Here is a 23,063-nt window from a genome sequence, read left to right as displayed (position 1 = left end):
TGATTACACCTTCCTTCTTTTGCAAAATTATTAGAGAATTGTCAGACTATGGTATATAATTAACCCTCACTAAAGCAAACCCATTTCTAAGCTAAACTCTTGTGCTTGTGTGGAGCCTTCCATCCTGTGGTTAAATCTGTAGTTCCCTTTTTCAATGTATGCTTGTCTAACTTATCATCTGCCATCATTTCTGAAGTACCTATCACATTTGTACTTGAAAGACAGCAGTTATAAAAGAAACCCAGAGGGAGGTGACCCAGAGGACATTTGAACAAATGGAGCAGACTCTTCACAGAACTTTTGAGCCTTGCAGGTAACCTCCTGGGATGTTTGTTGTGGTTTGGTTTTGCCTTGCTGTGCTTCGTTTGAAGACTGCAAAGGTCCTGCTTTTCAAAGTCAGCTTTGCCTTGCACTGGGAAATGCATCTGGAATCTGCTTCTGACCCTTGCTTGTGGGATAGTGGGATGTACCAGCTGTAAGCAAGAAAATCATTACCCTTCAGAGGCTGTTTTCTGTAGTTTGGATTTCTACTGTCTTTTCAGGAGTGTTCCCGTTACAAAGAGAATGATATCGTTTACCTTCTGCTTATACTTTTTACCATATGTAACCAAACCATAATATATCAAGGCTTTATTTGTCCTGAGAACTTAGTATATCCATTTTTGTGAGGAACATAATTCTCTTGTGGATTTCTAATTATCATCTTTATTTGAATACACTTGTTTTGATTCTCTTTTCGTTAATTTCTCAGACAAAACACACAGGGTATCACAGACTGCAAGGTGTTCTTGTACGTTATCATCTTAAACATCTATGGAAATACTTCTTTGAAAAGCTGTACTTTCAATCTTAGTCTGATAGCAAGAAAAAGGAAAATAGCGTTTTTGTATACAAGACAGGAAAAGATAAACTGAAAAGAAGAACAGGGATAATAATTGAAAACTAATCTGCATTACAGTAACATCTTATATCCAGTTTCAGATCAGCAAACCACTGCTCAGAAAATGTTAGATCTGTGTCTAATAAGTGCATGATTTAGACAGCTGAAGTACCTTTGAAATTAGGAGGTTTTAAAAAATATAGGGAAAAGAATGTGCCCAGAACGAATCAGAATTCTTGCTTTTTGAGGACAAAGTAATAAAATCTATACATAGCCAAGCCCACTTTAAGTAAACCCAGGAGAAAGCCAGCTTTTTCAGCTGTGCTAAATGCCAGAGCAGTCCTAAAACCAGTGTTCTGACATTACTCAAGTTAGTAGACATGAATCTTAAGCAGTTGTAAAACATGAGGGTTTTAAAGACTTTTTAAGGAAATAACATAATCTTGTGAAGCAGAGGTCTGTGTGGTATTCAAGTGAGAAAATCCGAAAGAGCAGACTTTTCATGAATGGTAATGCAATAGGAAATCTTCTTGGAGGCATTGTCTGGGCATAAATGTACAAGGTGAATAGTAATTACCTGATTGTGATTCACATACGTTTTGGAAGAACCAAAGTGTCTGGCCAAAATGTCTTTCAGTAACCCAACATACGTAAAAGCAAACCCTGAGTCCCCAGGAATAATCCGTTAGCAAAATCCAGAGATTCAGTTAGCCTCGTGCACATTTTGGCTAGCAGAATAGCAGGTACATACAAAGTATGAATATAGGTAATGGGTGGACCTGGACATTAGGAAACACACTATATTGTCTATTATGTGTTATTTTAATGAGCTCAGTATTCATACACCATATTGAAAAATAGTTATGGTACAGCAGAAGTACTCCAACTGTGATCAATTGGAGTGCTTCCAGTCCCTGGGTTATTTATTACAGGTTCAGGGAGAACTGATGGGTTAAAGATGCTTTCTCTGCTCATTACCACCTGAAAATATTATGTTTTCCATACAAGCAATTGCTGTAGTGCCCCAGGGAAGAGTGCGATTGGGCTGGGAGAGCCTATTTCTCTTCGGTAAGAACATTTTGGAAAGCTGCTGTTCTGTATGTCCATGTTGTTTATATTAGGTTATAGATAAATGATTACACATAGATTTTTTTTTCTTCCAGTGCTTCATGAAACAATCTAGGAAGCGTAAGAACATGCTGGTTTTAAGCATTAAAAATAGTTGTTCATTTAAATTAGAAACAAACAAAATAGTTTTTCTTACACCCAATAATTAACACTGGAGAATTAGCCTTGAGGTGAGCGCTGAGACTGCTTCTTTAGCAAGCTTTATTGAAACAGAAACTGGAAAGTAAATTCTAGTAAGTACCCAGTTTATATATAGTGGCAGCTAAAAATATGGTTGTTTCTGCTCTTCAAGTAAATGGGACTCCACTGAAAGCCAATATACCTGAACCCGACTCACTCCTCTCCATGGAGAGATGCTCTAATTCTGTGACTGCTGCTCTGAACATCCACACGTGACTGTTTCGAAACCAGTAGCTTTCTCAAGGAGTGCTGGCAAAAGCAAAGGGAGCAAAATGAAATGTAGTTGATGGTACTTACATTAAATCTAGCTATGACAGGATGCATTTTCCTGCAAGGAGAGAAGTGCCTATCCCCTGCAATGTAGCAGTTTAATTCCTTTGATCATGTGGAGATACCATGGTCCATGGTATGTGTGCTTAACTCTTGGGATTGTGTTCTTTTTTAGGTATCTGCCTCTTTAATATGGTGACAGGTCCATGCCATGGCCCTTCTCATATACACCATTTAAAGATTATGGCCAGCACAATTAAAGTTTTTCTGATCCTCCTTTGGACAGCAAACTTCATTCAGCCAAACATACCTCAAGCTGCAAGAGGTAAGGCATTTTCCTTCTACCAGTGTCTAGCTTTAGCACCAATGGGTGACCAAGCCCCTCTACCTGTTGGTCACATGCACTGTTCTACACATGAATAAAACAGTCCATGGCATGCCATATGAGTACAGGACCACAAATGACTGTGCTGTGCTAACATGCTGCCTGGGACAGCTGTACTCTGCCTCAGTTAGATTGCTCCCAGACGGTGCCTGAGGACTGTTTTGCTGTGAGAGGGAAGCGCCTTAAGGCACATAGATAAAACTTGTGCCATGCCACTTGCCCTCTAGGCTGGACAGTAGTTCCTGGCCTGGTATATTCAACAGTTTCATCCAGCCAGAGCAAAGGCATTATTCCAGATCGTAATTTTACCTCCAGGAACAAAATTGCAGCTTGTTGCAGAAACTTGGTGACACAAAGAACTGCTGGCACAATCATGGTGTATCTACAGCCTTAATGGGGACATTTTTTGTGGGCATCTCAAAAAGGAGCATTTTAAGGGAAGCAGTTCAGTGTGGTTTGTGTTGGGGTTTTCTGAGCCTTTATGAGGCAGTTTTCCTAATGCAAGGTGCATGCTTAAAGATGGAACCGGTGGGCATCAAAGGTTGAAACCACGGGAGAAGTGGGAATTGATGTCCCTCAGTTGCCAATTAAGGGAGGGCAGGCTCTGAAGAAGTCTAGAAATGAAGGGGAGGAGATTGATTTTTTCATTGCCTTGCTATTTATATGCTAACATTTTCCCCCAGCATGAGATCTTTCTCATTTCCATACGCGCTCCAGGAATCCCTCTTGTCCTGTCATTTTAAATTGTCATTCCCATCCTTCTATGTTTTCTTCCATTTATGCTTAATTCCTCTATTTATAATTTTGTTTCTCCTCTCACATACAATTTCTTGTGGCCATCAACCTTCTCTTAGAAAGCCCCCCACATTGTGCTCTTCTGCAAGCTTATGTGGGTAAGAATTGTTTGTACAGCTGATCACTTGATCAGCCCTGTTTCAGTACAGATGCCTAGTGCCTATGTGGATATGAGGATCAAGTTGAAAAACCTGAACCTAATTTACAAAGCAAATGTATCATTCTGAGTTTCAAGTTGAAACTGTTGTAAAAATTCATTTTTAAGCTAAATTTTAAATAAAATCCTATTTGATAAAATTTTGGTTGTTATTTAAAGGTATTTTTCAAATATTAGAAACATTTTATAAGAAGCTGTTGAGAGAATATAATATTGAAATGAAATTATTTGCTTGTATTGCTTACTGCTTGTCAACAGCTCTTGTTCTAAACAATTCACTGGATTACTATGTTATGCATACTTTTCTTTTCTCCCTCACAGTTCAGGTTTTCCCACCTGTTAACTTCACCCTTACAGTCTCTGCACTAGCACAAGTACTTTTAGAGTGGAAACCAAACCCTAATCAAGAACAAAAAAACTACACTATCAGATATGATGTGAAAATCCTAAGCCCTGTGCCTGAAGAGGTAAGATAAAAAATAAGCCCACTATCCTACGAAGGTAAAATTCATGTTGAGTTAAACATATTGCACCAAACCTGGGTACAGTACATGTGATACATCTCTTGAATGATTGGCATATCAAATCACTTATTCTCTTACATCACAAATATTTGAGCATTGGAGAGATTCCCTTTGAGCTATGCTTACGGCCACAGCTCTGCTGGGACCAGGCTTAGCTTGGGTATTGGCAGTCTCAGTCTGCAGTGTTCATCTTGGGGGAAGGATGGATACTGGTTTTAAGCGATAGTGCTCCCTGCTCAAGTCAGCTCATTTAATTCACATTAATATCAGGGTATCATTACAATGTCAGATCATGTTTCATCACAGGTGTATGCTATAAACAAATTTTTGGTAAAATAAGGTTCCTGCTGTCTTAAATGAGAAACCTTAGACATTGTTTGTGGGGATTATTTGTACTCTCTAGCTATATACACTTAACATAACCAGTCAAGGTAGCTGTCTGATTTGCCTTTTTGCAAAGTCTGGATCAGTCTTTGCAGGTCCCTTAATTTGGCTTCCATCACATGTGATGCTTATTTAATATTTCAAGTATGATACAAAGAAGACTCACAGTATCCGAACAGCTGCACTTCACAACGGTTTCTCGGCACACGTTCGGACGTTACTTCTCCATAATGACCTTCAGATAAGAAGTGACTGGGTGAAGGAAAAAATCCCACCTCCACCAGGTAAGACGAAATGCAGGGGAGGTCTGAATTTTGTGTCCTGCCCCATTCTGTGAACTAGACATCAAAAGGTGACAGGTTTAATACTTGAAAAATACAGCATTTCCCCCTCTGCCTGCCACACTGATCTTACAAAATGATTTAGGCCAGGCCTTTATCTACTGCTATGGAGCCTGGAGTACAACCTAGAGGTGCAGAACATGGATAACCCATACGAAATTTTATAAAAATTCCTTGCTAAGGCTAAGATAACCAACTTTCATGCACTCTAGGATTTTAAAAGACCGTATTGCCTTGGTGTACATGAAATATGTAATGGTGCTGTGTAGTACAGCTTTACTTACACTGTTTGGGAATCTTGATCCATCCATAACTGACAGACCTGTGTGATAAGGAAGAGAATTGGAGACAATAAACAAAGAAATAATGGACCAAAGACTGTAGTTAAAGTGGTTTAACAAGATGAATTTCTTATGACTTTTGTAATAAGATTTTTCTTACTGCTTTATAATTCCTTGACTCTCTAGGTGCTCCAGAGACATCTGTCACCAATTTGTCCTGTGTTACTCGCATCAGCATTTCTAGTACTGTTTCTCTCCATTGCACTTGGCTTCCTGGCCAAGAGGCACCAGAAGATACCAAGTACTTCCTATTTTACAGGTTGGTGTTTCCTCCTATTTAAGTCAAGAATGAATTTCTTTAAGAGCATCATGTCTGACAAGTATTTTAATTTAGGTATGAGATGTACACTGAAGAGTGTCAAGATTATATCAAAGACAAGTGGAACAGGAATACCGAGTGCAGATTTTCAGTGACTCATATTGATCCTGAAGAGGTTGACAATCTCATTGTAGTACACATTAATGGGTCTAGCAAGTATGCTGCAATCAAGCCTTTTCAGCAGTTGTTTAACCAAAATGCTATTGGTGAGTAAAAATACATTTAAAAAAATACTTAAAAATGTCTAGCAGAATTCTGAAAAGATTTTTGAGATAATACTGCTGGATTGGATGATTCTTGATGCAGATGAAAAGTATGTGCTGGCATTACATAGACATCTTAATGAAATTGTAAGAGATTATAAGACAGAAATGGATGGTTATAACTAACTTTGATTTTACCTTTAAGTACAGTTTTTACTACCTTTTATTTCACAGCCATTCTTTGAAAGGAAAAAACCACATGGTGTTCAAGAATACCATGTCCTTTTAAAAAAAGGCAATGGAGTATTGAATAAAAGGTAGTATCAGCCATGACTCTCTCTCATCTCTCATCTACCCAAATAATTTCTTTTCTTTCATTAGTTCCATGCCTTTCACTTTTTTGTAAACAGATAAGATTTCCCCTTTTCATGGCTTCACTAAGATAAAACAATTGACATACTTTCATCTTAGAAATCATCCCCATAACAGCTGCTTACGCATTGCTTTGAATTTGTTTCAGTTTTCAATAACTTGATTACATCTTTTGTTTGTTTGTTTAAGTTTTTCTAACTGTTCTATTATTATTATAATGCTTTTGTGAAAAGTAGTTTAATAAATTCTCTCTCCCACCAGTCATCTGATTTTCTAAACCTTTTAAATGGATTCTTAATACTGTTTTCTCTTAACTATTTTCTGCAATGTAGTTATTCCTCCTAAATCCTTATCTTCTCTGTCCAAAAGGTGAAATAAATTCAAGGATTATAGGTCCTACTTGGAAACACTTATCAGGCTATAACAAGCTCCAATGGCTAGTATTTAAACTTGGCTTTAAATAAATAACTTACCAATACACTTTTCTTTCTATAGAGAAAGTGAATGTTCCCAGAAATGTCACTGTATTCTTAGAGCAAAATGATCTCCTGGCCACATGGGAGAAGCCAATCTCTCCTTTCCCTAAAGAATGCTTTGAATATGAATTTTACCTCTTCAACTTGAAGTCAGGTAACAAGCAGGTAATTGCTTCTCTGATGCCCAAGTGTTACATAGCATTCCTGTCTCTGAGCTGACTGTCCTAGAGAGCTAGAATTTGCCTTTACCCAACCTGGTCAAAAAGTCTTCCTATTCATGGATATGTTACAATTTTTAAAACGCTTAAAATGAAACCTGCTATTAGAACATTTTTGAAACTCTGGACTTTTGCTGAAACTTGTGTCCCATTTGTGACTAGGGTTCAGCAAAAGCAAAGTCTCATAAATGTTCATGTTCTCCCTCTTTTTCTGCCACAAACTATCCCCAAGAGACCTCAGAAAGCAGGACAAAAATTGGAGTTACTCAGTTCTCTGCATCTGGGTTCAGAACAGTAGGAGGATGGACAATCCTGAAAATTCAGTATGAAGTGTCTTAAGGAAGAATGCAAAATGATGTATCTTGCAGGAATTTACCCTGAAATGTTGGTGTATGATGAGAGAAATTGCACCTTCTTACTTCAAACTCAAGGCCAGATGCTCAGTTAATCCAGTAAAAGAGTTAAAAAAAATAGAAAGATAAACATGACTGAAGTTTGTTTTCTGATTTTCTTAGTCTTAAGTAATCTGTAACAGTATGATACTGTTTTCCTAACAGGTATTGAAAATACCCGCAAATGACTTCAGATTACGGATTGATGTTACCAGCAGGTATTCCATACAAATAAGAGCTAATCATCACATATGTTGTACAAGAGGGTTTTGGAGTGATTGGAGTGAAATTATTTATGTTGGTAAGAATGACATGTTTCTGTCTTTAGTGAATGTTATTACATTGCTGGAAAGCAAATGCTGCCTTATCATGAGCGTGCACACCGTCAACTAAATTTAATAGAAGCCAGGAAAACAGGTATTTGAGGAAACTGACTTGTGAATGACAAGGGGAGTTAAATCTGTGTTCCATTAAAAATAAAAACAACCCCTCACAAGCAAACTTTTGGACATACGGAGTGGGTTTTGGACAGTGTTTTTGTTTTGCATTTTTTGGACAGTGTTTATGTTTCCAGAGACTGCTTTAAACTAGCTTAAGGCCTAAGTTCTAGGTAAGGTCTTTTAGTTGCATTACTTCTTTAGTTTTGATATATATTTCCCTGGCGTGCATCATGATGTTCATGCTGGAAGTTAATATGAGTGATCATGTCAACAACTACTGTACTGGAGCTACCTGAATTCTTAAATGTTGAGGGGAAAAAAAAGAGCACGGTTTTAACATCTTAGGAACATGATAATTTGCCCCACTTTGTTCTGTATTTCTGCTTGCTGAACGTGTTTTTCTGGAAATAACAGTTTCCTTATCAAGGCACGTTATCAACTGTTTCTTCTTAGACATCCTCCTTTGCTCTTATCTTTTGAGTTTCTTAACTTCCTGGGTTTCACTTAAGAAAAAGTGCCTTACACTCTCCTGTTTACAGTACTTTTCCCTCATATCTCTTTACTAGTGAATGCAAAGCTGCTCTTGTGCCTCCTTACTCTAACATATTTCCTTGACGTTCACAAGTCCTTGGGAAGAGAGGCTCAGCAACCCAACTGCTGACCCAGGGCAGGGGTGTGAGGCTGACCAAACATCTCATTAATTAAGAAAACTGGGCCTGTTTATTAGCCTCATGCACCTATCTGGGAAGTATTCTGGTGAGATTAACTTTAAGACCAGCAGACTTCTTGGGAGTCTACATCCCGAGAAAAACACTGGCCTAGACTCTGCATCCTGTAGCTTTGCTGAAAGTTCAAACAATGCTGGATCCTTTCCTCAAGCAGTGGTGATCAAACCCTGGGAAATGCAGACACATGCTGCCAAAGTGAGTGTTGTAGAACTGCACCTCAATACCACCTGTCTCTAAAAGAACCATTGCAGCCAAATGAAGCTAGATAAAAAAATCAGTGCAGCTGAGTGGGACAGGCCTACTTACTTTGTTTTTTCTTATGGAAAAGGGGTTTTTAGAGGCTTGGTGCAGTTCATTGACACATTGCAGGTTACTGCGTAAGTTGCTGGGTTTCAGTATGTACTTCAGCCAGTCTCATTAACATTGCTGTTAACTTGCTCTGTAGCTCTGAGGAAGTTTCATTTATTCCCTTCATTTCATAGAATCATAGAACCATAGAACAGTTAGGGTTGGAAAGGACCTTAAGATCATCTAGTTCCAACCCCCCTGCCATGAGCAGGGACACCACACACTAAACTATCACCCAAGGCTCTGTCCAACCTGTCCTTGAACACCGCCAGGGCTGGAGCATTCACAACTTCCTTGGGGAACCTATTCCAGTGCCTCACCTCCCTCACCGTGAAGAACTTCTTCCTTAGATCTAATCTAAACTTCCCCTGTCTAAGTTTAAAGCCATTACCCCTTGTCCTACCACTACAGTTCCTAATGAAGAGTCCCTCCCCAGCATCCTTATAGGCCCCCTTCAGATATTGGAAGGCTGCTATGAGGTCTCCACGCAGTATTTGGTATGCGGGGCTGTGCTGGTACCTCCAGGCACATCTCAGAGAGAATTCTGAGGAGAAGCATGGCAGGCAGGTCCCCAGAGACACAGTGAAGCATCTACAATTCTTCCACACTCTGAGTTGCAGTGAGCGTTGCCTGACCATGCCTTTTTGAGGCCATTGCCAACTGATATAAGATGGAAGAGACTTAAGACCCTTCTATTTTTGGTTTGGAAAATGGAGACTTAAATTGAGGCTTAAAATTGGTTTACAGGACTTAACTGTTTTGCACAGTTTGCTGCCCCAGTCGTCCTCAAGACTTACACAAAGCATAACTCATTGACAATTACATCCTAAATCTCATTTTCTTGAAAGAAAAGTGGTAACCCTGAAGACAAAATAAACCATCCTAACCCATTTTTAATTGCAAGGTTGACTGTGTGCCCCCATCACGGTGCTTTGGAGGTGCAGGATGGATCACACAGGCCCGCTCATGCTATCACCCACATGCTACTCTCTGCGCTGCCACACAACCACAGCCATCGGCAGAGACAGCAGACTCAGCTTCTCATTTCTCAGAAACAAATCTGGCCACGATTGAATATTGTTTTGTCTTCAGCAGCAATAAACCCAACACTCCTGCTGCTGGCTGATTTATGTCCTTCCAATTACCCAGTAATGGCAGTGCTGACACCTTGATGCATAGGACAGGTAGTTATCATAACTTGGCAGCCTTCTGAAAATGCAGTTCAATGTAAATGTTTTTGTTATATTGCATAATGTGGCACCAAGTAATGGTCCTGGCCACTGAGCAATACCTTTTCAAAACAGGAGCACTGACCTTGATAGAAATATCTGTGTCTGCTCACAGGCAGAGGTAGGAGAGAAATTCTTCCTGAGAAAATGTATCAGCAACCAGCTCACAAGAACAATGGGGGGTTCCCCGTTTTTTTTATGGGCAAGTTTAGGAAGCTGGAGAAATACAGTTCCTGGCTAGAAAGGATTAACAGAAACTGAATAATGGCTTAATGGAAAACAAACAGTTTGTGCCTGAGATTATTAACAAACAGTGTCTTTGCTGAGTACCAGTTGTGCTCTCACTGCATGGCATTGTGTGTCTTGGGACAACAGCTAACGGACTGTATCAAGCTTCTGCTGGGCCTCCCTCCTCATGCTTCTTGACAATTTTTCTCTTTCATGTCAAAATGAAATAAACTTATTGCTGAAACTAGAAAGTCAGATTAATGGAAATTGCTCGTGAAGCTCTGCCTTTCATGTCTAATTCCAGATAGCACGCCTTCATTGTTTGCATGTTAATTTGTGATCTGAATATAACCACATAAAACAGCTGATGAAATATTTTGAAAGAGTGCGCTTAAAATAATCTGCACTAAAATAATAATCTTTTTCTTTGAAATTCAGGGCAAAACAAACTGGAGAATTCCACAGTCTGGATCCTCACTGTGCTTTGTGTGTCCACATTCCTACTTGTTGCTGTAATGTGCAAAACGTAAGTATCATTGTCTTCTAATTACTGAATAACTAAGGACTAGGTGTTTTACAAGTGTGTGGGGATGTCACCACCTTTGCTTACTTTAAGAAAGGGCACTTCTGTACTGAAGCATAATTACGCACAGCAAAACTACTGAATAAGTAGTAATCAACTTCATTAATTATCAATAATAATATTCAACAAAATTGGTGGAGTATCAGAGTTATTCAATTTAATCTTCAACAACAAAACCATATATTGGGGTGAATTTGTTAAAAATCTATTTATTTGTCCTGATCTCATTTATTCACTGAAATGGATCTGGTTGGGTCAATGATTTCCCCACGAGGACTCTGTCTCTAACCCTAGTGAATGCTGCGGAGAGCATATGTCATGGCTAAAATGTACAGAGCAGTATTTTCTCAGTCGTGTCTAGCTCAGCCCTCAGGCATGCACTACACTGGGCTCTGGGCATGGTGACTGAATTTCAGCTGACATCAAGGATTGTGATAGATGCTCTGAAGAGGTAAAAATTTGGCGCTTTTGTGCTTGCGGTTCCTCCTGACCTTTAACAGGAGCAAGTGCATTAAACTATTGGTTGCTTTGTGGTTTTGAATTATTTCTTTAGTTTATCTTTAGTTACTACAGAGGCTACGGATGCCATGTAGTAACAACTGATGTCATTTAGCCGAACTCCTCAAAATATGCTGTGAAGAAACCCAGATTCAGTTCGGATTTCTGTAGCTGTGACTAGTCAAATCATAAACAATGAATTAAAGAATCAATGTAATTACAAGCTTCTCCCCTGAAACATGGAACAAGCAGCAATTATCGGTCCACAATAAACACAGCTTCCAGTAATGTAAGTGCTGTCCTTGACTCTGCTAATTTCTTATTCATTTCTTTAATGCCTTTTAATTTATTGGTCATCTTGATGTGCTCTTGGCTATTTTCCTTTCCATACCACATTTCCTTTATCACATAAAGGTCTTGTCTGCAGGAAAGTTACATTAGAATAGCTGTTATTAACTCTCCCTAAAATGTCTGTTGTCTATGATAACCTGTTTTTAAGTCAATTTAATTAGCATAGCAAGTCTCAATAAGCAATCCTTTTTGGAACAAGACAGATTAACTCCCCAGAGAGTTTATTCATGTTGTGTGTCATACACACTTATTCCCAACTATACATCCCTGATGTATTTGTGGAAGTCCCCAAACCACTATTACTCACATCACTGGTTCTTTTACAGATTGACCTGTCCGTATAGCTGTAGGTCCTCCACTGCTCCTGCACCATCTTCATCAGCTCTCTCCTGTCTCTTTGGGACAGCAAAACAGCAACACCAGTTAGTTCCAGTCGTACTACTCCATGTTTTTCTGTGGAGTTCTGCAAGTATTTGGGTTTACACAGCTTTCCCCTGCAGACATCCTGAAACAGAAATAGGGGGAGAAATAGGCATAGGGGAATACTTCTGCTCAAGGACCAGTTTGAAGATGCTGTACTAATGCATTTTATGAACTTTATTACATCAGGCAAATTTAAGATGGCTTTTCAAGGTCCATCTGCTTGATTGGTTGCTTCTAAGAGTTTTGCTCTGCCTGGCTAGTATATAGTTCCCTAGCACCCAAAGGGTTATGACATTCTGTCGTTGCCACGCAGTTAACACATGATCTGCCTGCTGCACTGAATTTCATGAAGTTGCTAGCTTTATTCCACTCCAAGATGCTTCTTGCTCAGTGTCCTTGCCACTTCTCTAATCCCTCAGCCTGCCCTGGGAGGAGATGGGAAACGTAAGATGAAACACAGTGCTTAGCCTGCTCATTTGTTGTATCTGCAGATACTTATAAAAGAAAACCAGAACAGGTTTCCTAGATCACAGCTTCATTAGTACTCTCAGTTTTCACCGCTCTTGAAAACTCATGAAGTGCACCATGCAATTCAAGCCACAGAATAATTTCAGATTTCACACAATTTAAAGCCATTATAAGTAAGTCCATTATAGCAAAGAATTCTATAAATTTCTGTGTACTTCCTGGTGATTGCAGGCATTGGAGATACAGAACACCATTTGGGAGAAATGCTACAAGGCAAGGTAGCCCTTTGGGACTGTTTGGATAGACTTTTCCCTTCACTTCCTTGCAGTAGCTGATGGGGTTACTGTCTTGATAAAAAACGCAATTGAATGTTTTACCAGTTTGACGTCTGTCTTTATGAATGAGCATCATCTGTACTTCCTTAGGCTGTGCCTTGGAATACCATTTTCTCCTGGAGGTGAGCCTACAGGAGGATGTAGTTAATAACTTGCTCCCAGCTGCTCTCTGCTTAATTGGCGTGAGGACAGTCAGTAGCCTTCCATACCCTGAAATCAATGTGGTCGTCCTGACCTCCACCAGGTCCCCTCTCTCTTCTGCACCTCACAGCCAGCAGCCACCAGCCATTCGGTATGGGAAATCATTTGGAAAATGTCATGGGGAATCTTGGGGGAGGCAAGACACTGGAAAAGGCTTAGAAAAGGGGAAAGAAGAACCTGTTCTCCTACTTACTTCTCTTTGGCCTTTTCACATCACAGCCTGTGGAAAAAGTAGCAAATTTCAGAAGGACAGATACAGCACAGTAACTGGAGGCTTGAAATGCTGAGTTGAGGCGCAAGGGTCTTGTGGGGTGTTTCCAAATCCTGAAGGTCCAAGTAGAGCTAATGCAAAGGGCTGTGCCCTAACTTGTGTAGAGACAAGCAGAGTTATCTGGAACACTTTTTGAGACAAGATATTTAATCACATAACTGCAACTTTTCAGTGTCCTACAAAAAAGAACAGGACTATTCTGAGGGCACCACTGTCACCACTCCACCAATGCCTCTCTGGAAAGACTCTTACACTTGAGGGGCAAGCAGCCCCCATGAACACAAGTGTCCTTCTGCCTCATTTCTATGGGGCATTTGTGCACCCCTCCTTAAGTGTTTCTGTTCCAGAAGTGATATGTAACTTACGCATTTTGCTGACTCAATAAATAATTTTGATATGGCTCCATCAAAATCTTCCATTGACAAACAGGACAACTAGAAACATGCCAGTTCCAAACCCCCCAAATCTTTTTGGTTACACTACACAACAAAAGCAAAATTTGATGTGTCCTCATGTCAAAACCACACTCAGAGCTGAAATAAGGTGAAGTCATGTGGCCTCCAGGGCCTTGCCTCTGGGAGGCTTGGGGGACCCAATGGAGTAGAGGAGCTGTGAAGACAGCAGTGTTTGCAAAGCTACAATCAGAAAGATCCAACCCTTAGCAGGAAAGCTGGGAAGAGCAGATATGATGCCAGGCACTGGTCCCACTCCTGAACTACACCAGCAGCCACCTTATTGTTCCACTCTGCTGCCAGTGACTGCACAGAGCCTGACTTGTCTTCTGCAGCCAGCAATGGTTGGACTGCATTCAGCATTTCAACAAAGGGGATGAAAAAGTCTCCTAGAAACAACTCACACCTGCTTTTCCTCCCCGTATTCCCACTTATGGCTGTACACCTCCACCACAAACCCTTGTCCGTGTGCAGCAATGGGGATCCACACCATAGCTTGCTTGGTCAGGTCTATCATGTGAGCAGTAGTATGGTCCTTCCCTTCACCTAAAAATTAGTTAAACATCAATGTCTCCTTCAGGGCATCAGCAGCAGCTCATGCAGGAAGGTTTAGCTCCAAACTGGTTGCAGGAAAATATTATTTCTTCTCACTTCCTTGGTGAGGATGAATAACAGGATAAAAGAAAACTTGACAGAACTCAGCTTTTGGAAGAAGAATAGTCCTTAGAACATAAGCATTGAACTAACCAGACATCAGTCAGGAGAGTTGTTACAAAATAAACCAGGTATATGGGCCTTTGAGCAGCCTGGTCTATTGGAGAGTGTCCCTGCCCATGGCAGGGGGTTTGAACCAGATGACCTTTAAGGTCCCTTACAGCCCAAACCATTCTGTGATTCTGTGGTCTGTCCTTAGTCCCAACAGGTAGAGCTCCACACCTTGGCCACGTCTCTGCTTCATGGATGTCAGGCTTGCTCCACAGAACCAGTGCTGGATACTGATTCTGGGATAAATCCTGTAATCTCCACTCAGCACAAGTTCCCATTAAAATCTGGCCCTATTTAGACATCGTGCTATCCAGGAGTAGGGATAGTGAATGTTTTTTGGTGACTGAAATGTGAAATCTGTACTCTGGGATATGTCAAAGACAAGAAAAAAATCATTCTGCAGTACTTGCTATCACAAAAATACATATGCTTGTATTCTTGAGCCAGACTAAAGCATGTCAGGCAGGGAAGGAGTATCTCAAAGGGTGTTAGCAGGATGAGTTATTACACCACTAAGCAGAACCATTTATTGTCAGTCATCTCTGGTCCCATTCTTTGCCTCCTCCTTGCTCCCTCAGCACACAATTATTTGCAGATGCTCTCCTACCATGAGACGCAGGCAGATTATGTCCAGAAACCAAAGGCTGAGCAAGAGGCAGCCTGTCTTGACTGTCCAAACAAGATACATGACAACACAGCCCTTGGGAAGAACATGAGCATGAACAGACAGATCAAAGTAATTCATTTCTCTCAGACCTGTTGCTGCTTGGTAAAAGCCATGGCAGTGCCCTGTGGATCAGACGTTCCAGCCTGGCTTTTGGCTGCAGCTGTGATGGGAGAGGCTGATTGGGGAGAGCGTCATCCTGCCTCCTCTTTGTCATCTGCATGTCCCCAGGGTCCAGAACTGTCCTGTGAGGCACAGCACACCTGCCCAGTCCTCAAGATTTCTGCTGGTCGACCATTACCCATTACCTTGACCCCTTTTGAACCTGCTGCTGCCATCGGATGATGATGACTGAGTGGGAGGGAGGCAGGATGACTGGTGGTGCAAGGAGACATGCCTTCTCCTGGGGCTAAACACGTGCTGCTTGTTGGATACATCATCCATCATAAAAAGCAATTCTGTCATATCTGTTTTTTGCAGAAACCACATATGGAGTAAACTGTTTCCACCAGTTCCAACACCCAGAAACAAATTCAGAGACCCCTTCCCAAATAACTGTGAGGTAAAATGGCATTTTAGTCACTCATTTGTTTTTTTTTCTACTAGAAAGAATGCTGTGTTTGTGTGCTGCTCTTTCTCTGGAAGGCTGGGAGCGTATAGCTCGTTACTGCTCAGTTAAAGCCTTTGACCTCTTAGAATCTCTAATATCTATAGTAGATGTGACCGACTATGAGTATGACATCGAGTTAGCCATTGAATTTAGCAATTTGTGAGGCTATTCTTGCAATCATAACTGCTGTGGTTGGTTCTCACATAGCTGTGTGGCCACCTCCTCTGCAGAGGACAGGTCCCAGTCTGCAGTAGCTCTGCATCTGGCTTTGTTTGTAGATGAAATGTATTGGGGAGGGTTAACAGTGATCAAAAGGGTTACGTGCTTTTCTAATATGCAACAAATTTCAGGCGCATGGTGTGCTATGGCTTTGCCTTTTGTATGGAAATTCAGTTGCTCCTTCCACTGAGCACAGCAGGCAGATAGCTCTGCCTTGGACTGGAGGCTGACACCTGGAGAGCTGATTTGTTTTGTGAAACCTAACAATGGGGAATGTTGTGGTCCTACTGTTAAGCTGGTCTTAAGCCTTATTATGTTCGCTGTTACTTCCTGATAAATACATTTGCCTTACAGATAAGATAAAACTCCTCATTGTCTGCTCAAGGGAAGTGCTGCTCAGTAGCTTGATTTTAATTTGTCCCCTTAGAATAGGGGTTTGATTTTTGTGTATTGTTCTTATTCCATGGTCTGGTCAAGGAAACAGGCTTAAAAGATTATCATATAATGTTTGTTTTTAATTAAAGCCACTGGTGTAAAGTAACATGACTTAGGGTATCACAAATAAGAATATGAGAAATAGCAAATAGTAACACTGCAGCTAGAATACATGAGCACGCAAAAGCTGTTTCTCATTATCAAAAGCAGCTTTGCTCTTATTTAATTGTCTTTTTACTTAGAGTGAGCTTGGTGCAGGTAGGTGATACTGGCTGGAGGCTTTCTGCTGGCACTGTGGCCACAAGGGCAGTGGCACTGGCAAGGAGAGGTGAGGACACGACCATGGTGTCTCTGCTGAGATCACCAGGAAAGTGAACCCCCAGCAGCTCTTTGTTGTGGGCATTCAGTTCCACAATTTGCAGTGTAAATGGCTGGACAAGGTGATGAAAGTCCTGCAAAGAGGTGGCAGTGTGGCCCTTGAATCTGAGCTTAGCCCTGAGGAGCAGCTCTGCCTCCCAAAGAACTACTGCTTTCTGCTTTCATCTGCAAGTCACCCCATCCCTGCACACTTGCTTGTGCAACTCTGCTCAGAAATCACTGAAACATCCCTGTGTTGTCAGCACTGTTTCCAGCCCAGATCCAAAGCACAGCCTATACTAGCTACTGCAGAGAAAATTAACTCTATCCTAGCCAAAACCAGCACAACCTACCTGTTCACCAGCTAATAGCACTGTTTGCTTTCCAGAGAGCACGTACCTGCACCAGTGAGACAGAGACTGAATTCGGCAGCTTTGCTGAAGATCTCTATTGCAGTACCCTTGACGACTCTGTCTTCTGAGAGTCTGCAGGGCTGGTGAGGCTGGTGGCCCTGGCACGTCACTGGAGCAGGCTTCACGTCACCTCTGCTGCAGCGGTGTTTCCAGTGGGGCAGGAGGACTTGCTTCCATAAAGTGCCTTGTGTAATGAGAACCTACTCAACAAACAGTCCCAGTTTGCACAGTTTGCACAACAAAGTGGGCATTTTTAATATCTTGCTTTCCCTGGAGCTTAAACATCCCCGTCTTTTGGCTGTGTGAAGCCGGTGGGTGCTGCAAGACCCTGACTTCAGTATGAAATGAGAGCTTCACCTGCATTCCTCACATTCCCTTCTGAGTGAGGGAATGTCTCTGGAGTGGTGGGCTCTGAAAGAGCAGCTGTCTGCCTCCCTGGCTTCTCACTGGGGCCACAGGACCTGCAGTTGGCTCATCTCCAGTCCAAGGCTCCTTTACAGGCTCTTGCCTTTGACATCAGCTGGCAGCATCTACAAAAGGACAAGAAGAGATTGTTTGTGCTTCCTGGCACAAGAGATTCAAGCTTGAAGGGGAGGAAAAAATAGAAAAAGAAAACAAAAAAGGCACAAACTGCTAAAGTTCCTGAATTGCACCTACGAAACAAAGCACAGCCTGGGAGCGCAGCATTTTCAACTGTACAGCAGTTAAAGAAACATGCAAAGGACTTCTTGGTGCTCTAAAAGAGGCTGAGCTGCAAGGAGCTGGGCTGCTCCATGCACAGCTTCAGCTGCCTTCAGGTGATTTGAAAATCCAAACCCAATATTAGAACCTGGTTTTCTTCACTGTTTTTCCATCTTAAATGAACTGGGTTTGGGCAGTGTCAGTTTCTGTTTGTGATTTATCTACTTACCTTGTGTCCTCCACTGAGCGAGTTACCAAATAAACCTCCTGCCTGAAACCTCTGGAACAACTCAGGCTTCAGCCTCTCTGGCTGTGGACCACAAAGCTCTCTTCTTGCAAAGTCCCTGCTACTTCCAAGAAACGTGCCCATCGAGCTGGCCAGAGGTGAAGTAAGCCCATTAACAAAGAAAAAAGAGAAAGATTTGACCCCGCAAGTAAATTGTTTGGGAAGTGCCTAAGGTAATGGAGTTCCTAGGTACTATAGACTAAAAATGATAAATGAGCCAGCTCTCATCTGGGTGATATAGCATGGCTCCATCAAAATTAATGTAGCTCATTAATAAAACAATGTTTGTGCCTCAGATGTCTCTCCTGCATTGTGATTTTAATGGATTTGGGGAGCCCAGCTTTAACAATCTAAAATCAGAATTTCATTAGTAAAATCCTAAAAAAGGAGACTAAAGAGAATTCATTTACTGTGATGTATTTTATGTCATGCCTTCAAGTGGCCTAATAAATAAGATTTCTAAATATAATTTCATTCCCGTTAATGGCAAGATATTGCAAAGATTAAAGCAATATATTTAAGCATATTTTGCATTTGAGCTGTACCTCTGGCCATGTGAATACTCAACTAGTGAAGGCAGCAGTGGCCTCAGACAGCCAAGGCGTTCCCAGGTAGCTGGCAGGGTAAAACATGCTTTTGGTTTTTGGTGTCATCCGTGGTAAGGATGTACATCACGGGAAAGCAACGCAAACACAGAATCACAGAATGGTTTAGGTTGGAAGGGACCTTCCAAGATTATCCAGTTTCAACCCCCTGCCACAGGCAGGGATACCTTCCACCATATCAGGTTGCTCAAAGCCCCATTCAGCCTAGTCTTGAGCACTGCCAGGGATGTGAATACATCATACGTCGTATGTTCAGGTATGGAATTTTGGAAAGTCATTTGGGTATCTTGCAGAAATGGTATGTGGAATCTCAATCCAAGCGCACCTCATTGTCAAGTATGCTCAGGAAGCATCACTGCAGCTCTCACTGCCTTACGGCCTGCTGTACAACGAAGCCATACCCTTCACTTTTAGGGAACTGATCTTTGTTACATTGCTTCCAACCATGCTACCTCACCAAAGCATTATAAAATGCACTGAACATACATGGCATAGTGGTGTTGCACTGTAGTCATTTGGTTGTGTTCCCATACTGTGGAATGTACAACTAGAATAGCACATGTAGTATATACACACCTGGAATTGCAGAAGCTGTCACAGCAACCACACAGCTGTAACAGCAACCCACAGTGCAAAACCAGTTTTTGCCAACAGTATCACACAGTAACAGTAAAAACAAGAGGAGTCCTCCTGGCACACCATCACCAGAGCTTCACCACTCCTCACGCACAGTAACAGACTGCTCAAAAATACCATTCAATTGCAATATCATAGGATGCAGCTCTGCAGCCCACAGAGCCATGGGTAGTCCCACTCACCTCAGAGACAGACCCTCCATGCATGTAAAAGCTGTTCACTCCAATAAGGGTCTCCGGGCTGGCTGGCTCCAACAGTCAGCCCCATCACTGGCAGTGCTGCTGTCACAAGACCCATTGTCTGCCAGGGATTTACCCCACTCATCAGCCCCGGTACCAAAGGAATGGTGCACATCCAGAACATGCTCTGCAGAGAACTAAGTCAGTCCCTTAATGAGGTGGCTTCGGAGCATGAAAACCAGCTGAAGAACAGAGTGTGCCAGGGTTCCAGTCCTGTGCTGTATGAAACTAGACAGAGCGCATCACATGGCCTTGCACCCCAGAACATGACAACACCTGAAATGGTCCTACTTATATCAGCACAATGTAATTCAGCAGGTACTAGAAAGTATGAGGTGCACAGAATTGGTATCCAAATAGAAAGAACTCAAGAGCATCCAGTTAAATATTCCCCAGTAATTACACACCCCCACAGATGATAAGGATTTTGTTTTCTGGATTTAAAAGAATTGCAGAATCAGATTCACAAGTTCTGCTAACAAAGTTGTTTATCCTGTTCACTGCAAAACTGAAAGGATTAAATAGAATGAGTTAAGCTATTTACCTGTTATGAATAGGTCCTCTGAACTTCGGGCCTTTACTGAGCTGGTTATGGTGAGAAAACCTGTGCAGATGTTCATCTGATCAACAAGGGCACATCAGGTCCTCGGGACGAATACCTCTGAGGACAGGCAGGGCTTGAAGGCTGGCAGGTATGTGTTGCACTCATGCTGATAAATAAAACTGAGCTGGTGGAAAGCAGCAGGAGCATCTCCATTCTCCCGGCCAGGCGGCTGGTCCAGCCTGCTCATCCTTCCTGGCAGCCCGGCGTTGCCTTGTGCAGGGGTGCAACAGGGGGAACTCACCTTTGGCAAAGAGCCACCGTGCAGGACAAGGAAAGCAACTCCTGGTAGAGCTGCCTCCTCACAGCCATCGTACTCGGAGCAGACTGCTGTCCTTCCAGGTTGCAGGAGAGGAAAGGGAGCATGTTCAGTACGTGCCAGGGAATCTGTTATCGCTGCCACATGCAGCTCTGCAGCGGGGAATGCGGAGAGGCCATGCTTAAGGCTGCATGTCACAATCTGCCACTCTTGCCCAGCCTACCCTGCTCATGAGGGCTAGTATTCTGACTCCTGGACAGGTATGAGTTCTGTGTCCAGAGCATAAACAAATATTTGTTCTGAATGTTTTTTCTGTAAACCCAGCTATAAACCCCGTGTGTTCCTCCCACTGCAGCTTTTTCCCACTGCCTCCACAAAAGCAGCTGCAGGAGTGCATCCCTTCCCCACCTCTACCCATAGCAATGTTAAATCTGCCTTTTAAAAACTGAACTGCATCATGGGGCTGTCTAGTTTTTTGGCTTCACTGATTGCAAGGTGCAACATTGCTCCTTTGAAATGCAGAGCATGATCCTATGACTCCTGCACCACCACCCCTAAAAACCAGAACCAGGAATGCAGGTTTGGTGGGTTTAGCGATTTCGACCGATGCTCTCCCAGATCCTCAGAAATCCGCAGGGAAGCAGTGCTGTACCGGAGGGGGTTCTCTGGGTCCAAAGGTCAGCTCCTGCATGAAGCTGCTGTTGCCCACCCTGCTCGTGGCAGGCTGTGGCCAGACCCATGATCATCAGGAGGGTGATGCCAGTTTTGTCTTTTTGTTTCATGTTTCCCTTTCTTTTTCATGCTGAGCTTCCCAAGCTGCAGAAGGCTCCACTCTGACAGCACCAGCCCACACAAGTTTGGAGAGGTTGCGACTCTGCATAAATAGATATTATCACCCCACATTCACCCATGCAGATTGTTTTGGTCATTTTGGAAGCAGAATTAGACCAAAGATCTATAAATAGATCTTTTTTCCTGCCTCCACAAAGTTTCAACTTAAACCAACTCTTCTTTGGTATTCTCATGTCAGTGATGATCTCAGCAGGCGCTGGCTATTGCCGTGATGAAATTTGTCACTGGGTAGAATGAAACATGGAGGAAAAATGCTCCTGGAAGACAGGTATCTTTACAAATGACAGAATATTTATTACCAATACCTTTAAAAAAAGATTACATCTGCTAGATCACTGATAAATATCATTTACACTGGGGAGAAAACTACAGAAGCTTCTTTTTTTGTTCCGTTTTTCTTGGTTTTGTAGTTTTTTTCTGGTTTTTTCTTATTTTTCTTTTTACATAGAAGTAACCATATCAAACTAAGAAAGGAACACAGCTTGAAATACTGACAATATTTCTCTGGTCAACACCCCTGACTTTTACACAAGTGGAATCCTGATTATGAGTTACTGAATAAATATATTTAGAAGGTCTAAAAGTTAACTGTATTATTTTGTAAGCAAAAGAGACAAGTTACAGGCAAATTCAAGCTATCAGGAAAAAAAAATAATAATATACCACTGCAGCGCATTTAAACTTGAAAATTTTATAGAAAATTCCATTGCCTTTTACTAGCGTTATCCCATCTGAGTGAACTTACAAAATTCCCCATAGTAACAAACAGTCCTTCTGTTAAGAAGAATTATTTTGCTGTGGATATTGTCGTTTTCCGGCATGACTCTATTTTGCCTCAGGTGCCTATGAAGAGTTTTCATAAGGAAACACAGACTTCTTAGGAGAGAACTACCAGAGATCCCACCTTCCTGTGGACAACCCACACCTCCTTGAAGCATGGCACAGCTCCTCTGAGGCTTCTGGTCCAGACCGGACTTCCAAAGAGTTTTCTACACGGTGGCGTATGAAGGATGATGAGTTGTGTTCCAATGCACGTGGAAAGCAGCGTGTGTTCAGACAACAAGCCCAGGGCAGCTTTACATCTCAGAGGTGCTGTATCCTGATTTCCTTGGAATAAAATCCCCCAAAGCAAGGTGGACTTCACTGGCTTTACACCCAAAGGTGAGAACCATGTCGTTGGCTCACTCCTTCAGGTTCCTTTTAGTCACTAGAGGCAGAGATCGCATCTTTGCAGTATCTTTCATTCCTACCCAATTTAATGCTACTCATGATAAAGACAAAGCTATTTCAAGACAGTAAAATGGACCTTTGCTGCACCATGCCAGAATATTAGCTACATGTCCTGTAGTCCACAAACAACCAAATTTCATGTATTTTTTCAAGATTATAGCATTCTTACTATTTTGAGTTTGTCTTGCTTAGACCTCTGAATAAAATATAACATCTTGTGTGTTACAAGCACTTGATTTAACACAAGACTCATCATAATTGCCAGTTAACTACAGCTGCATTACAAACACA

General features: G+C 41.8%; 1 protein-coding gene across 1 annotated transcript; it reads left to right on the top strand.

Annotated features, from left to right (window-relative positions):
- Positions 1 to 2,701: 2,701 nt before the first annotated feature.
- IL5RA (interleukin 5 receptor, alpha) lies at positions 2,702 to 17,451 on the top strand. The gene is made up of 10 exons (XM_010014242.1): positions 2,702 to 2,783; positions 4,117 to 4,262; positions 4,849 to 4,987; positions 5,512 to 5,644; positions 5,720 to 5,910; positions 6,775 to 6,920; positions 7,531 to 7,666; positions 10,777 to 10,864; positions 15,830 to 15,911; positions 17,359 to 17,451. Exons 1-10 carry the CDS (start codon positions 2,702 to 2,704, stop codon positions 17,449 to 17,451), a joined length of 1,236 nt encoding a protein of 411 aa, XP_010012544.1.
- Positions 17,452 to 23,063: the final 5,612 nt, after the last annotated feature.

Source organism: Nestor notabilis, unplaced genomic scaffold (genome assembly GCF_000696875.1).
Source record: "Nestor notabilis isolate BGI_N333 unplaced genomic scaffold, ASM69687v1 scaffold9085, whole genome shotgun sequence".
Classification (NCBI taxonomy): domain Eukaryota; kingdom Metazoa; phylum Chordata; class Aves; order Psittaciformes; family Psittacidae; genus Nestor; species Nestor notabilis.
Note: the sequence above shows the minus strand (reverse complement) of the source record. Positions and strands in the feature narration are given on the sequence as shown.